General features: G+C 43.9%; 1 protein-coding gene across 1 annotated transcript in view; it reads right to left on the bottom strand.

The window, feature by feature from the left end:
* Positions 1-4,652: 4,652 nt before the first annotated feature.
* T265_00484 (hypothetical protein) overlaps positions 4,653-15,801 on the bottom strand; it is a gene marked incomplete at both ends in the record, with an annotated part of 37,523 nt that continues 26,374 nt past the window's right edge. The window contains 4 exons of the mRNA XM_009164288.1: positions 4,653-4,939; positions 8,675-8,809; positions 11,969-12,160; positions 15,055-15,288. Of these exons, the coding sequence (XP_009162552.1) occupies positions 4,699-4,939; positions 8,675-8,809; positions 11,969-12,160; positions 15,055-15,288 (802 nt within the window). The remainder of the gene's footprint in view (positions 4,940-8,674; positions 8,810-11,968; positions 12,161-15,054; positions 15,289-15,801) is intronic.

Below are 15,801 nucleotides of genomic sequence, written 5' to 3'. Positions count from 1 at the left end.
GATACATGTACAGACGTAGTGCACTACTCGTAAGGTCGCTGAAATCTCCTCAATAGCCCATGACCGGTTTCGTCCTTTTTAAAAAAACATCATAAACGAGAGATTCAGCTGTGTTCCAGGTGAGTCTCCCGTCGAAACTAAATTGGTATGCAAATGAGTGTATTTAGCTAATTTCGGGCGACTTAGGTTCAAGTAGAACATGAGGTTGACGGAAACTCGGGGACAGTACTTACCTAATGAGTCCCAAAAAGAGCGAAACCGGTCGTGAGCTGTCGAAGAATTTTCAGCAACCCAATGAGTAGTGCATCACTTGGGTCCTTCTTGAATGGCTGCATACTAAGTTGCCCTAGGATTTTGCCACCGCTTATCTGCTTACATATAATGAACTCCATGCACGTCAGCATATTACAAGCACTCAGCAGCACAATGGCTGACTTGTACTAAAGTCCAGGCTGGATCAGCTAAACTTTTAGTGACTTGGAAACATTCACATTGAAAAAATAATAAGAACCAAACGTATAAGTTTGCCGCTGTAATTTCCACCCTGTTTTGAAAAAAAAACAGTGAAGCCTTCCACAACGCACAGGCTCGATCAGCGGTATTTTTGACTGATCATTTGGGCTACTAGCTAAGAAGGCTATCTTGCCTAAATTTCACATCAATTTTGAAGTCTTTTCGAGTTTCATCGTAGTTTGATCTAACCTTCAACCTCCAAGAACTTGTTTCTAATGCGGGCAAAATTCCATTCCAACGGCTGGATTTACATTCTTAAACGAGCTATCCTCTAACAGTACAGTAAACAATGGAGCGTGTTTGCATTTTTTTGAGAAGATTTATTTCCAAAAAACGCGTTTACCCATAAAATAAAGCAGAACACCTGGAAGAGATTTTCTTGGTAGCTGTATGACCCATCAAAAACAGATGGAAGTAAGACGATCCACTAGCCGGGGAAACGGAGGACACAATAAATAGATCCTGAAGTTTTCAGTATTGACGACGACAACAGTGAGGGTGTTGGTGGAATGAAGCAGTTTTATGGGCTAGAGAAAGCAACGGCCCTAAATTTGGTTTTTTTCGGACGTTTTTTTTACCAAGATCAAAGACGCATCTGTGACCAGGTGGTGAAACGTGAGAATCCGGGAACAAATGTAAATTCGAGAACATCGTCGCAGACAAAAATGCGGCACAAATGTCAAAGTAATTTTTCCCGATCAAAATCACCGATCGCGACCAAGAACTGAGCAACACTTTACTCATTCCAGGTGAGTGTTCGGTCGTAAGTAGACATTCCTTGACATTGGTGACTACCTGTTTCAAGGTGATGCTAGGTATTGAGATTTAAGCACTGCTTCTATTTATCGGGTCACACCTTTGTAAACCTTGGTCAAAACTTACATCGCTTCACGCACTTAGTACAGACTGCATGCATGACCTGGATGTTATTGTGAACTTTGAAATGGCTGCTTTTAAACCGTGAGCTACTGGCTGAGAGATTCATGGCTCGAACTCCACCTGCGCTTCTCGATTGTCCCTGTCTATACATGAGCCAACATGCTCCCTTCGGGTTTCCTGCCAGTTACGTACAGAAACTTCGCAAATTTTGTTCGAATAGGCGCCGTTCAAGCACCGTTCTGTAGGAATGAAGCAGTTTGGAACAAAGTGCCACTTCCAAATAGCAGTCCATGAACGGAGATCACCCAAAGGAGCGGAACAAATTTCCGAATGAAAGACTGGATGCTTTTCAGAAATATAATCACCAAGGACAGTAAATTTATTTTACGACATTGAAAACCGTAAAGAGAAAGAAGTCTGACAGAAATTTTTCTTGGAAATTTTGAGGTCAAATAAGGCCTGATTCCGGTAAAATGTTAGCTCTTTCAAAATGCTCTAGTGCTAATTCGTCCCTAGCTACAATAGTGCAGCAAATTGCTGCCTCTAATCTTTTCTCCTGTCAGATGGACGTAGGATGTGTAAACGGTAACGAAGACATCACCCTAATCGGTACAGAACCACTGTACAGTTTACCCGAAGTCTTTACAGCTTCATACAGGTTTCCAAGCGCAGCCCTCAGTAAATAACTCTCGTAAAACCGACTCTACTCGATCGACGACAGCCATGGGAGCCAGAATGTTTTGGTATATCCAACTACCAAACGGTTAGACTCTTCACCGAGTTCGGTAATTAGATCGAAACTGTTTTATCACCAGTCCATGCACGGATTGCGATTGGTGACGAAGTACATTTGAGGCCCAACTGCCAAGGTCGGTGAGCAGACCAGTCACCCAACAGTAAACCCAAACTGCGGATATTCCTTCCCTGAATAAATAAGGACATCTGTAAGCTGTAAACTAATAAACCTACAATCGGATTGATCGCATGAAAATCCGGTACGTTGCTTTTAGCCCGAAGATGTAGTGCAGCCTATCCAACAGTTGAAATAGGCGTCAAATGATGCAGCGGAATTCGGTCACTTGTTTTGTCGAAGTGGAAGAGCGGTGATTTGTGAGTCACGTGAACAGAGCGGACATCGTAAAAGAAGGAGTTGCACATATGACTGACCGGTGTAATGAATAACAGTCAGTTCAGTATAAGTAAAAGAAAATCTCTCTCTGAATCTCTCGTTTATGATGTTTTTTAAGAAGAACGAAACCGGTCATGGGCTATTGAAGAGTTTTCAGCGACCTTATGAGTAGTGTATTATGTCTGTACATGTATCGCGATAATTCGAATATCTTACCAAGTGATACATGAGGTGGTCTGGTGTAGCACAGTCAGTTGTTTGAAAATTTCATACTCGAGAGATTCAGCTGGTTTCCAGAGAATCTCCCGCCAAAACCAAATTAGTATGCAAATGAGTGTATTTTGCTAGTCTTCATCCATCTTATGCATAAAGTGATTGATCGGAGAACAGGCGAAACGTTGAAGTTTGTGGTTTCCGAGATGGGTAACAACAAGCCCAATGATTTCACCGATAGTTTTCCAGAATAAGAAGACACCGTCCAAATTACTCTCCGATTTGAGAGTTGAGTGGTCGTCAGCTCGAAGAACTTTCGATTTCCTTCCATACAACTATGTCCTGACCATTTAGTGTGGTGGTTCATTCTTTGAAGGGAACACGCATGGGCTCGACCAAAACCATTTTGTCACGCAAAAAGGAGGTATTTTGTCTTACCGACTAGAAATTAGTTCAGGGCAATTGTTAAGGAAGGGAGAATACTCACTCTTTAGTCCTTCATCGATCTTTCTTCACTTGTTTCAAGCAGTCTCAGTTCAACAAAATAAAATGGGCGTGCATGGCGATAGTTCCCGTTGCTATGGTGAAGTCCCGGCAAGGTGGGTTATTTCACGTCTGTTGTTAACCTCTTCTGATACATAACCATTATTTACAAGCCAAACCAGCGGATTTGTACGGCTGCACAAAGCGTGGCACTTGAGGGATTTTTAAATGATATTTCCTTCTGTGAGTGATGCCAAACTATGCGGAAAGGCCGAGAAGCACTGTACGTTTTTTTATCCTTATTTGGTTTTCATCAGTAGTATGTGTCCCACAAAACGACAGAGAATTTCGAGCCCACTACCTTCCAGTTAGCGGTTGAACACTTAACCATTCGGCCATGAGCGGACGAACAGTGGTGTGATCAGCTCTCATTAAGACAGGATATAGCAGTACTCATTTTTCTTGGTATTTTTTAAATGAGATTTCGTCCAGTCGGTGAGTCCAATCTATAGTGAAAAGCCGTGAAGCATCTGAGAGGTTCCTAGATTCTGTTGCTGGTGTATAAAACCAAATGGACACCGTAAACGAATATTTCAGGCTGTCTGCTAGATACCACTCTCCCTCCATCCCCAAAAGAAACGAAACAGTTTTAAAGACATTTTTCAATTGGCATCGGTGTCCGAATGAGGTGAAGTTTGATATGATTCTGAAGGAAGGGGGTACAAATGCAGTTGGGATAAAATCCCCTTACTGGTCCCTAATGGATTCTTTGGACCCAGAAGTTACGTTCGTCCTGTTCACTCAATGTGCGTTGCACAGTGAAGGCGGTCATAGAACTATAAATTTTCGTCGAGTCTACCTGGTCAGTAAAACAATCGCGTTATTGTAGTCTAATCGGATGAAATTGGTCAAAAGTGGACAACCTGGAGGTAACTGAAAAGCAGTCCATAACAAGCTGCATTTTCAACATACTGATTCTTTCACAGAGAACTCATTTCTGCAAACGGGATTTGTTAGTCGAAAGACTGTGACCAAAAATCACACTCTCATGTAAAGGTATGCCTCTAAAGGGGATTTTGAACTCTTCCACCAGATTTTCGTTCTTAACTTGAATCCGTCTTGCTTGTGAAGATAGTATAGTATTTTCGCGTGTTCGAAAAAATCTGACCAAAGTGAAATAATACTTATGCTATGCCTGCGTTGCTCGATTCAATAGTAACCAGGTGTTCGTCGTCGTAGAAGCAGTTTTGGACGTCCTTTCAGTAAAATCATTCGTAATTTCAAAGGACTAGGTAGTGGTTATATCTGGAGAGAAGTTGGAGTGTCTCTGAAGAGTGGAAGATTTTGTCCGGTCCCACAAGGTTCATTGTTACGTCAGTACAGTAAATAAGCAATTAAAGCGATGAACGCAGAAACAGATCACGAGGACTTACCACAACTCAGAGAGAGTCATGAGAAAAAATGAGTAAGCTGGTTCTGAATCACGGGTCGCTTATTCCCTGAGTAGCCGTGGTCAGTACATTTTCACCGTTTTTGACCAAACCGTTCATCGGAAACTGCGGGTCCAAGTCTTGTGAGGCGGCATCAGTAAAACTCAATGTTCGCACACCGATAGGACCGAACTCCTCATCAATTCCCAGTTTGGTCTTGGTGCATCGATAATGCACGAAGAGGATACAGGTGGCGTGGCTGAGCACATTGACTGTGGTACGCAACCTATCGCTGTATTAACAGTATGAAAATATGCGAGAGAAGACATAAGTAAGCATACAGCGCGTGTGAAGACAACAAAAACGGTAGAATTGGTTTGATGACCAGAAATGTAGACTATAGGTAGTTATTGCAAACTTTTGAAACAACAATCAACGCACACTGATGGCGTTGAATACATTTAATATGGGTGAACTGATGCAATCAAAATCACTTGGTCTGGATCAAGGTACTTTTGTAAGACAGAAGAACAACATCGACAGACAAACGACCACCACTTTCGCCCGGTTCATGAGTAACAAGATGGACATCAATACGTTTCCAAGAACTGGATAGCATTCGAGTCGCGAGCAGTTGAATTTAGCTGAAGAGCGGTTTATACTTACAAATTCAAGAAAAGATAACAATGTGAAGTTTGGATTGCTTTAGTGGATATTTCGGTTGCTCCAGGGTCCTTAAAAAAATCTTAAAATCCATGCTGTATTCTTTTCTTACACTTTTTTCTATAGATTATCATTAAAAGGGCAGTAGTTATTTTGGCGCGCATAGTTCCAAGAAGGAACGCCGTTCGTTGTGACGGTAACACACGCGAGACGGGGCCTTCTGATGCATGTCCGAAGGGTGGACGCACAATGGTGAAACTCGCGTTTGCTCGCTCACATCCTCCAATGGATAGACGGATTTGAGAGGTATCAACAATTGGAGATTTCAACTCGCCTAGTTAACATCACGTGTAGTGAAATACCACACGGACGTAAACAAGAAAACATTCATTCGTTCATTCGTCTTCAACACATAACTGTCACATTCCATGCATAACAATTTTTGCACAGATCGTTTATCGTCCATTTGGAAGAAACTTGTGCAGCAGCTGTCACCTTGAAGCCGTAACTGTATGAAGCCCTTGGATTTGAGATGGATTTTAAACCTCCTGCTTGCAGATAGATGGCTGATGTTGTTCTACACATGTGGAAAAGTGCGAGTGTGAGCTCTCGAAGCAATCCACCTTTCAAGATACGGGGGGGGGGGGCTCAGCTGACTCTCCTTGAATATACTTGGCGATACTGAAAGCTATGCTGATTACTCAATGACGGTAGCTGTCATTTGCTTTCCAGATTGTCTAACTGAGTGTTAGACACGAAGGCACCTCGAAAGTCTGTGATAGATTAGCACTCGAGTACTCTCTCCTGCTCTCCATTATGGCATTACTTAAGTAAACTGACATGGTTGCAGAACTTTATATATAATATAATATATTATTGGCAGTAAAAACCTACAGTGAAACCATACGTCAAAGTAATAACCGGTGTATATTGCTTCCAGCTGATTGTTTCTTGAATGGAAACCTGTACGCTGAGCCGGACAAGAATCGAGGTAACATCATCAATGGGTTGCGTATCGAAATGTGGACATATTTCGTACGTTTGTAAACAAATTCTCCAGCTTTGGAAAGCAACGATCATCTGTGCAATTTGACATACACACAACCTCTTTGATAGATACAGGGAAAAACAAATCCACACGAATGGAAGTCGAACCCACGAGCTCTCGCCACAGTTTTGTTTACTGATGACAGAAAATACAAGCAACAGAGACTGATATGAACAGTTTATTGTGTTTCTTAAGTCACTAAGTTGTTACTTGGTTATCCACTTCGATGTTGGTTTGCAACTTCAAGAGCTGGAACCTTGAAGCAAAAGCGTCACTGACCGATGGACTGGGGGACATCCTTTCTTAAAGAAGACAACATGGTTTGCATTGAGGATGGTTGTCTTGCAAATCACCGGGGCACGTCCTGTCTTGACTGTACTGACGTTCATATTACCAACTTGGTTCGGTACCGAATGGCATTTCCGTCCACGACCATTAAGTTGCTCAACGCACAACCGTGGTGAAGCGGGTTTTCGATTCGCTGGTTTATTGCGGTCAAGTGGAGCGATAGGGTACACTCGAGAACGTTGCCATAGCACCCTCCACCAATGAGATGCTACCATATGAGAGCCGCACTCAGTACCGGGACTTCTATCACTAACACCCAACATAATCCAGGCACTGGGTCTCCGATGTGTTGCTGATGTCGGACTGCTAAAACGGGTTCGCAACGATGTCATTAGAAAAAAGCGAGTTTGGTTGTGCAGTGGGCAATTCGGTCACGGAAAGCATCCAACAAAATCAGCTGCGGTGGTCATGTACGTCCTCATGCTCAGTCTGTGGAAAAATCCTTGTTGTTCAGTTGATGTTTTGGGTTTTTACTAGATTATTCCGTGAGGTAGATTTTGGTGTTGGTCCTGTGTGCACTGTCAGAAGGCCACCAGTAATTAGACAACCTCGCCAGTAAATTTAGTTTGTCTTTTAACTGTGTTGTACGGGCACAAATGTGGTTCTTCTTGACCTGCAACTGAGTGCCTGAAACATTGCCATGGGTTCATCAAAGCTGCACCAAACACACCTTCAGTGTACAGCTGACACAAGTTCGAGTAATTAGGTGCCCCCAAATCAACTAAGCCGGGTAATTTTGAACCACAGAGCCTGTTGAAATGCTGTTTTTTCGTAGAACAGAATCATCAGCCGTAATCACTGTGTCACCATACAGCACTGACCCTCACCTGGGCGAGATGGCTCAAGTCGTCAGAGCGCGAATTTACTGGCCAGAAGGTCCGTGGTTCGAACCCGACCACTGCCTCCCGACTTCCCCTGTCTAGGCTTGGGCAACCTGGTGGCATTCCAGCCCTCATGCTTCCTTCGGGTGGCATGGCAGTTAGGCGCCGGAAGGGTGTTATAGCTAAACGATTATCTTTATTATTGTTCCCCATGCCTCCTTTGGGACGGCGCAAACTGCGAGTTTGACAACATGACACTTGGCGGAAAAGCGTGTGAGAGATCACGAAGTCTGGGTGTTGTTGGTGTGGAACGCCTTTCAAAATAGGGTCCTGGTGACCACTCCCGTTTCACTTGATAAAGACATTGCAAAAAATGGTGTTTTATCAACGTCAGTCACGTCTATGATGTCAGTTTCTCTCCGGCTTGTCTGATTGAGCACCTAGAAGTGTACATACATTCGAATTCCTGTGATAAGCTAGCACCAGTTCCCCCTTATCCATTCATTTGTCGTTTCACTTTAAGACTTAAAATATAATTGAAGAGCTGCAATTGGAGCTGCAAGGCAGTCAAGCATCGGTGTCAAGGTTGATGTTGCTGTATTCGCTGATGACTACGATATTATATGAAGAGAACACAGTAAGTCGGCAGCATATAGAGATCTCAAACCTAACTGGGCGATGTAGGTGCAGAACAAACGAGTAATTCCCATGGGTCATCCCAGCTGTTTGACGATCGTTGAATCCGAAAACAGACAGTGTATGATGAATACCCAGTGACGGCGTTCTTTACAATTTAAAACGTAGGATATCCAGCACGGAGAAAGTGTGCATCAAAGGTTTCTTACTTCTAACCCCATTTCATGTCGAATTCCAAATCTTACTGTCATCATCATGGACAGTACGACATAACATAAGACAGCAGTCAAGAGTATGAAGTAATTTTCGTGAAGTTGAAAATCGATAGGCTGGGCTTCAAACACAGAGGCCTAATCCTGAGATTTAGGTTAGTCTGTCTACTGCAATGCGTCCTATTCGGACGTCAGTTAGTCCTGGTTTATACAGCTGAGACATTCGAGAACCAGCCAGACCGAATCACAGAACTGACTAAACAGAATAAGTGTTAAATACAGAGTGGAAAGAAACTCACACAATAAACTCCACCACGAAAAGAAGAGAGATGGCCGATTCGGGAATACCAAAGACCCGAACGATGAGGAACACGGTGATGAGGCTCGCACTCGGCACTGCAGGAAGGGCCATTACGTTGAGTCCAGCGAGAAACCTAATGGGGAATGTCAAGTATTCTGTGAGATTCGTCCATCATTCATCGGCGCGCTTAAAAACTTAGACAAGATAGTCTGTGTTCATGAGTGGGGTGACATTAAATCATAGTTGCACGTTAATCCATCAGGAGAGAGCGGTGCACGTGAAGACGCGGTGATACCGATTGGAGAGGAACTGGCTGTGCTAAATCCAAAAATGCCGATGGTAAGGGTATAACCATATGCTAACGCAAGTTTGACAAGTATATTCGCCTTATTTAGTACAAAAAAACTTGCGTCCATTACTCCCGCTGCAATTCAAACACGTAATTCACCAAATTAGGCTCATTCATAACCAAGATACTGGCTCCTTCTGTGGATGAAAAGAACTCGGTCGCTTGTCTCAGAGTTGATTTCGACTGGGAAGTGAAGAGAGGGATTAGAAAAATACAGAGATCGTTATGGTAGGGCACACTTGTAAACCCACCAACACATGGGCTGTAAGATGGCAGCTCATGCTGAACGGAAAGAATGCTAAACAGACACTAATTTATCGTGTTCGTTCAAAGAGATATTACAGAGTGTTTATCACTCCGCCTTAAAACTCGGCCAACCTGGTAATCTAATCACTCAGCTTGAACGGGCATTTGTGTTGCCGAACAACAAATCCACCGTTTTTAAACCAACCTTTCGAAATGACAAATTTTCGATCGGTTACAAAATCTGCCTCATCGAAAACAAGCTTCTCTGTTTCATGGTATCCGAATCATCTTGCGGAATGGCTGAACAGCGTCCGGTAAGGAAAAGGTTCAGGCCGAAAAATTTTCACGGATGCTAATCGCTGTGGCATTTACGCGGAGGGAACGCAACTGCGAGAGGTTGACCAGTGAGAAGGAGTCAGAGATTCTTATCAATCGACGAATCAGATAGCCTGGAGCGTTCAGCCTGCATATGATCATGGGATGGGTGTAATACTCTTTGATAGCCCGCAACCGATTCGGTCCCTTTCTGGGGCTCAGGTGCAGTTACCGAGTTTCTGTCAGCCTTATGTTCTACTTTGACCAAATCGTGCGGAATCCGCCAGATACTCCCATCTTTTCACTAACTTAATTTTGATGGAAGACACAAGTGAATCAAGCTGAATCTACCACTTCTGGCACTGTTTGTCAACCCTATGATTGGTGAGTTATATTTGGACAACGCACTGAATTTTTCGAACATCGTACCAACTGGAACATGAGGCGGCCTTGTGCAGCACAGTCACCTGAAGACCATCATAGACGACAGATTCAGTTGGATTCGGTTGAGTCCCCCTTCAAAACGAAATCAGTATGCAAATGAGTGTTTGGTGAGAGCCATTGTACTATTGACCACTGTCTGAAGCTCAGAGCGCTTGTGATTAGCGCCTCGCCTTTTAATTTTATCACATCCAAACTCGTTCGCTGCCTTTGTAAACAGGAGTATGGTTCTCCGTTTTACAAAACAACCTCATCCGGTAACGGACTTTGATTCATTTTGTTGTTTGGTTTGTTAACCCGGTGGAAACTGATGCGTACGATATCAGCATCGCGTGAACAAGATTACGTCGAAAAGAACAGTTTGCGCCATTACACATGCTAGTTTGATCGATCAGTTGAGGTGACTGAAAGAATGAAATAAGATCCACTGCTGCCCAATCAGTCGATCATTTCTCTGTTCGGCGTGTTGACTTCAACTGCAGACGTGACTTTATTGTGTCCGATAAAGAAGCCATCACATTCAGGAGCCATTTAGAGTTCTGTGGTCCTTGCCGAAAGCTATTCGAATGGTCATAGCTCGTAAGGAAGTGTTTGAGCAGCACACTAGAAATGGTGACTCAACGAGCAAATTCAACACTAAAATTGATCAAAAGTCTCAGGCGATCAGTCATATCACTTTACAATGGTTTCAGAGGGTGAGGGAGATTCATGGTGATACCCTCTCATAGAGAGTCGAGGGGCAAACCTGATGATATCAGGCAGCTTTGACAAAAAAGTATATTTGATGCTGACAAGACCATGTTGCACTTTCTCTGCCCCACAAGACGTTGAAGAGAGAGCATGGGAAACCAGTTAGAACAAAGTACTGTGTTATCCTGCGGAAGTACGAAAGGCAGGAAAATGGCAACTCTTGTAACAGGAGGATGTAAATCCCCAAGGGTTTTCAAGGGCATCGACTTGCCACATCTCAGTGTGTACAAGCATTCACAATGTGCTTGAATGCCAAGACGGATAGGCGTATTCGTTGACAATGCTCCTTCCAATGTACGGTTAATACAATTACCTGTAAATTCTAACTTCCGTAGTCTGACCGATAGATCAAGTTGTAGTCTGGTCGTTCAAATGTAACTTTCGACAAAATTTGTTGAACTTTGTGATCGAGCATGTAGAAGGTAAGGTTGATAAGGATCCTTTGCGTCACATGGACTGTCCTATGGGCAACCTGCTTTTTAAGGTACGACATATGACAAGGTACATTTATCATTTTCTCCGCCCTGGTGTATAAATAAATGAACAATTGGTCAGCCGCAGGACTCTTTTGGTGCATAGCTTCTGTGTAACTAGAAGGAAGTACGAGGGCTAACATACTTCCAGCTTGCACAATCGTAAACAGCAACAGTCGTAAAGCCTGGCTTGGGTTTGAGCTACTGGTAGTAGATTTTCTCCCAAACTGCTGCGCCATCTTGAATCTTCCACTTGGTTAAACTGACAAACCTCTCTCTGTAAGCGCACCCATTGATGGTGGTGGCTGAGGTTGATCTTTATGCCAATGGCCAGTACAATCTATGCGTCGGTTAGCTGAGACGTTCGACCTTTGAAATCCGTGACCAACTCAGTTTGCTCACTTTTGGTGCATACAATGGAGCACTTACGCTGGAACCACTGCAATGGACCCAAAATGCTGACACCTTGGACTAACGTGCAATTGTTAAATAGTTTGAAAATCTTGATTTTCTGAGGTACATAAAACTGTTAGTCACCGAGGCCGCTCATTAGAAGTGTGCGTGCCGACGGCAGTGGGGTGTCGGAAATTATTACCGCTTTTATCTTTTTGTACAATTCTACACTCGATTGTGATGTTGCTGGGTAGAGAAAGAACTGCAAATAGCCAAAATTTGGATCCGACACACCAGATCATTTAGACTTTCGTAAAACACCCACCCAATAGCAATCAGCTGACCGACGTTGAACGAATAACCGACAAACTGCGCTGCACAACAGGCAGCTGCAGCGATAAACGCCGCGGATCCGTTGGCATTGAAACTCGTCAGGAACGGCGCGATGGTACGTACAACTTGAGGGTTAACACCAAGACGATCACAAGCCTTGAAGAGGTCTGGTAAAGCAATCAACCTGAGAATAAAATGGAAAGAGAGAAATGTACCCGAAGACGCAGATGGATAGTGGTGATAAAAACCCAGCCCCAGTAACATTTTGATCCGACTCTCCGCTCAGTGTTCATATATGCTTTTGTTATTCTCAAGGAAAATTAGAACAAAAATGCAAAATATGTTCTAGAGAGAAACAGGTCAAATGAGCGGCAGTGATGAAATCTTAGGGATGGGAACCACATTATATTTTGGCATGCACCTTGGGGAACACAGAAAACGGGTCGTGAGTAGTAGGGGTGTTATCCGAGAGTGAGCGGCTCTATGTAGCGGAACATGTCGACTGTCGCAAGCCGGCTATGGACAAACGAAAGTCAGGACGTGAGCAAATCAGAATCGGCGCTTTTCACTCCATCACGAAGACCCCAACTCGACCTTGTGGATAATCCAACAACTACAGTCGTAACATATAGTCTTCTTCTCTAATGAGGGCTACCTCAAGTTGCCGCGCTTTCTTTTGTACCGTACTGGGTGGAACAACACTCCAAGGACCGGCAAATAAGTTGTAGGTAGCTCAAAAGTTGTTTTAGTTGCTCTACCATGGTCAGTCTGGTCGCACGACTGATCTATGGAGAATCAGTGTCGGTCATTCAGTTTGTAAACAAACACGGAATGTATCTCAAACAAGTGGCGAGGATGTGATGGCACGAATAGCCACTCCCAAGCATCGGCCCCAAACGTGCACCACTTGAGCACCAGACACATTCGAGTTGCATGATCCCTGTACAACAGTTTTTGCAGACGCAAAACACAGAACCAATGAAGCGAGGCTCACACCAGCTCTTACTTGGGAATCGAAGCCGTACGTTACTTGGTAAGTTGCGGAAGGGAACAACCTCCTTATGGTATGCCTGGGTGGCGTCAATGAATAGCCTCCTGAGGCGAACAAAGGGGGTGTTGGATAGAAGCGTCAGGACCAATAGGATGAAAACGGTTCTGTGACAGATGCCTGGCTACCTAAAACAAGTAACCCCTCAAAGAGGAAGTCAATGCCGGCGAGACTGGAATTCTTCCAAATGAAATGTCTGCCTGGGGCACCGCACGGCCGTCATCCATAGCTCTCTTTTGACTAGGTTTGCAGGATCATTCCCATTTTTATTAAGACAGAAGACTGATACATTGCGCGCATAAATCTAATCGTACTGCTAAAGCGCTTACCGGCATCAATGACCGTGGAGTAGGCTGGGGATCTCGGTTGCTTTCGTACGATTCACAATGGCTCATTGATGGTTCACTCCACTGCTGTGCAGGGCAGTTTCTTCAGTTAAAGTCTATGGACGCTCTGAGGGAAAAATTCATCATCAGGACTGAACACTAAGCAAACACAAGTACACATGCCGATAATTATACTTCACACATAGTGCCCATCAGTCCCATTTTCAATGAATGACTACAATGCAGTCCAGACTTATCTGTTTGTTTCCCATATTTTACAATGGTCTTACACTGATGTAGCTTCTTAGGGTGTCGCAACGACGAATCTTGTTTTACGGACGTAATACACTACTTATAAGGTTGCTCAAAATTCTCCGACTGCCCACGACCGCCTTCACTCTTCTAGGGGCTCATTAGATTGACAAAACCTCGGGGACCGCTCCCACCTGATGAGCTCAAAGAAGGGCGAAACCGGTCGTGAGCTGTCCAAGAATTTTCAGCAGCCTTATAAGTAGTGTGTTACGTCTATAGAGGAATATATAGAAGAATATTCGGTAAAATACTTTTGGCTCACTTTTGACCCAGTGTATTACGTCGACACATGTATCGCGATATCCCGGATATCGCATCAACTGAGGCGGCCTGTTGCAGCACATTCATGAATGGGGGGTAGCTGGATTATAGATGAATCTCGCAAAACTAAATTTGTTCACAAAGGAATGCACTTCAACCCTCATTTTAGTTATCTAACAAGGACATGTTGAGCACACTGTTCCTGGAAGATTTGACGTTTGCTCAGCCCCGCAGATGCACACGCACACGCCCATCATATTCAGTGCTGTGCATCTTTGAGTGACCATAATGATGCAGATGTATCATCGCCCCCAGAGAGAACAGATTAACTGTTCCCAAAACGCTTGCTACACTCATTGTGGACGCCTTAAGAAACTGATTATTTGGGTTATACCATCCCTAATAACTGCATTAGACTGTCTGATTTCACAAGTCGATATCTGAGGCACTGTGTTAGAGACTGCATGCGTAACACACTGGTTCTTCTGGGATGGGGGAAACTTACTGGCTGTGATGTGATTATCACTACATACGAAATACATGGCATCAAATCATTCCGTGTCTGTTACCAGGGCTGCAAAAGCAAATCACCACGACAGACGAAAATCTTTTATTTCCCCAAATGTCATTTTCTAGGGTAGATTGGTGTTCACCATCTCCGGGAATTTCACAGACAAGAATGTCTGAAAAAACGGACACATATGCGTGCCCTAGTTCCAGGTATGGTCAACGTGGAGTATTTGAATCCATGCGAATAGAGTAAGCTAACGCGTAACTGACGTGCAGTGAATGCTGTTTTGAGCTTACCATGGATTTGGTCACTCTTCCTCTGTTGGTGCGGTGAGTAGAAAGAAAAAGCTATCAAACCTGGCCGTCTCTAGCTGAATAAAAAACACTGGCCTGACATAGGGCTATTCTACGGGTCCAACATTAACCGTAAGACAGACAGTTTGGGGAAAAAGTGTTCTCACAGCTCAGTGACAGATAGAACCATCAGATTTGATGACAAGTACGACACATCCGTTGAGATAAGTTTAGGAAAGATACCACTATCAGGTTGATGTTCATTTCTGACCTGTGTGCACCCGAAATGAACGCAAAAGGCAGGGATAAGAAGAATGAAAGACTCACGAGCTGGTCAAGCTGAATGCGGTCAGTAGCGGAGCCGAGATGGCGGCATAGACTCGAAAAATATTCCTTCGGACACATACAAGGAAAAACAGCGGCAACACGATGAAAGCCAAGATTGCCATACAGGCGGCGGAGCTGGCGACGAACAGAGCCAACGCAAGGAGGCTGTGTTCCAAACTGCTAATTCTAGCCACTGCAGAGGCGATTAGGCTTATCATTGCGATAGGAAGGAGCCTGAAAGTAGTTGAAAAATGGTGAGAAGGAGACTCAAAACTTAGATTAACGCAAATAAGGGGGACGGGTACAGGAAGTCAAAACAAACTTGGAAGTGGTGAAAAACAGCATGCAAGGAACGGTAGATATATCCAAGATTATATGGTTATGAAAGTCCACCACGGGCAAGTAAGCGCAACCAATCTACCTTGTGAAGCCATTCAAAGTTTGATAGGTGCAAACACGAAAGGATGCCTTAACTACTGGATAAATAACCAAAGTTAGCTAAGAAAACTTGACTTCTATGGACTTGCTCAGCGGAGACTTGGGCCAGTACCTCAGTAGAAACCAATCGGCTCATTGTCTAACAACATTTTGAACCACCTCCGCTTCATTGGCACACATACGGTAGACCCGAAAATCCGACCGCTTTAGTCAACGCATGGAATAGCCGCAAAAACGAATCCAGTCCATTCTTCATACACACCAGTAAAACAAAGACTTCCCGATGACCCTTGAAATTCCATAGGATTT

This window comes from Opisthorchis viverrini, assembly GCF_000715545.1.
Source record: "Opisthorchis viverrini unplaced genomic scaffold opera_v5_5, whole genome shotgun sequence".
NCBI classification, from domain to species: domain Eukaryota; kingdom Metazoa; phylum Platyhelminthes; class Trematoda; order Opisthorchiida; family Opisthorchiidae; genus Opisthorchis; species Opisthorchis viverrini.
This window is presented reverse-complemented; position numbering and strand designations above follow the sequence as displayed.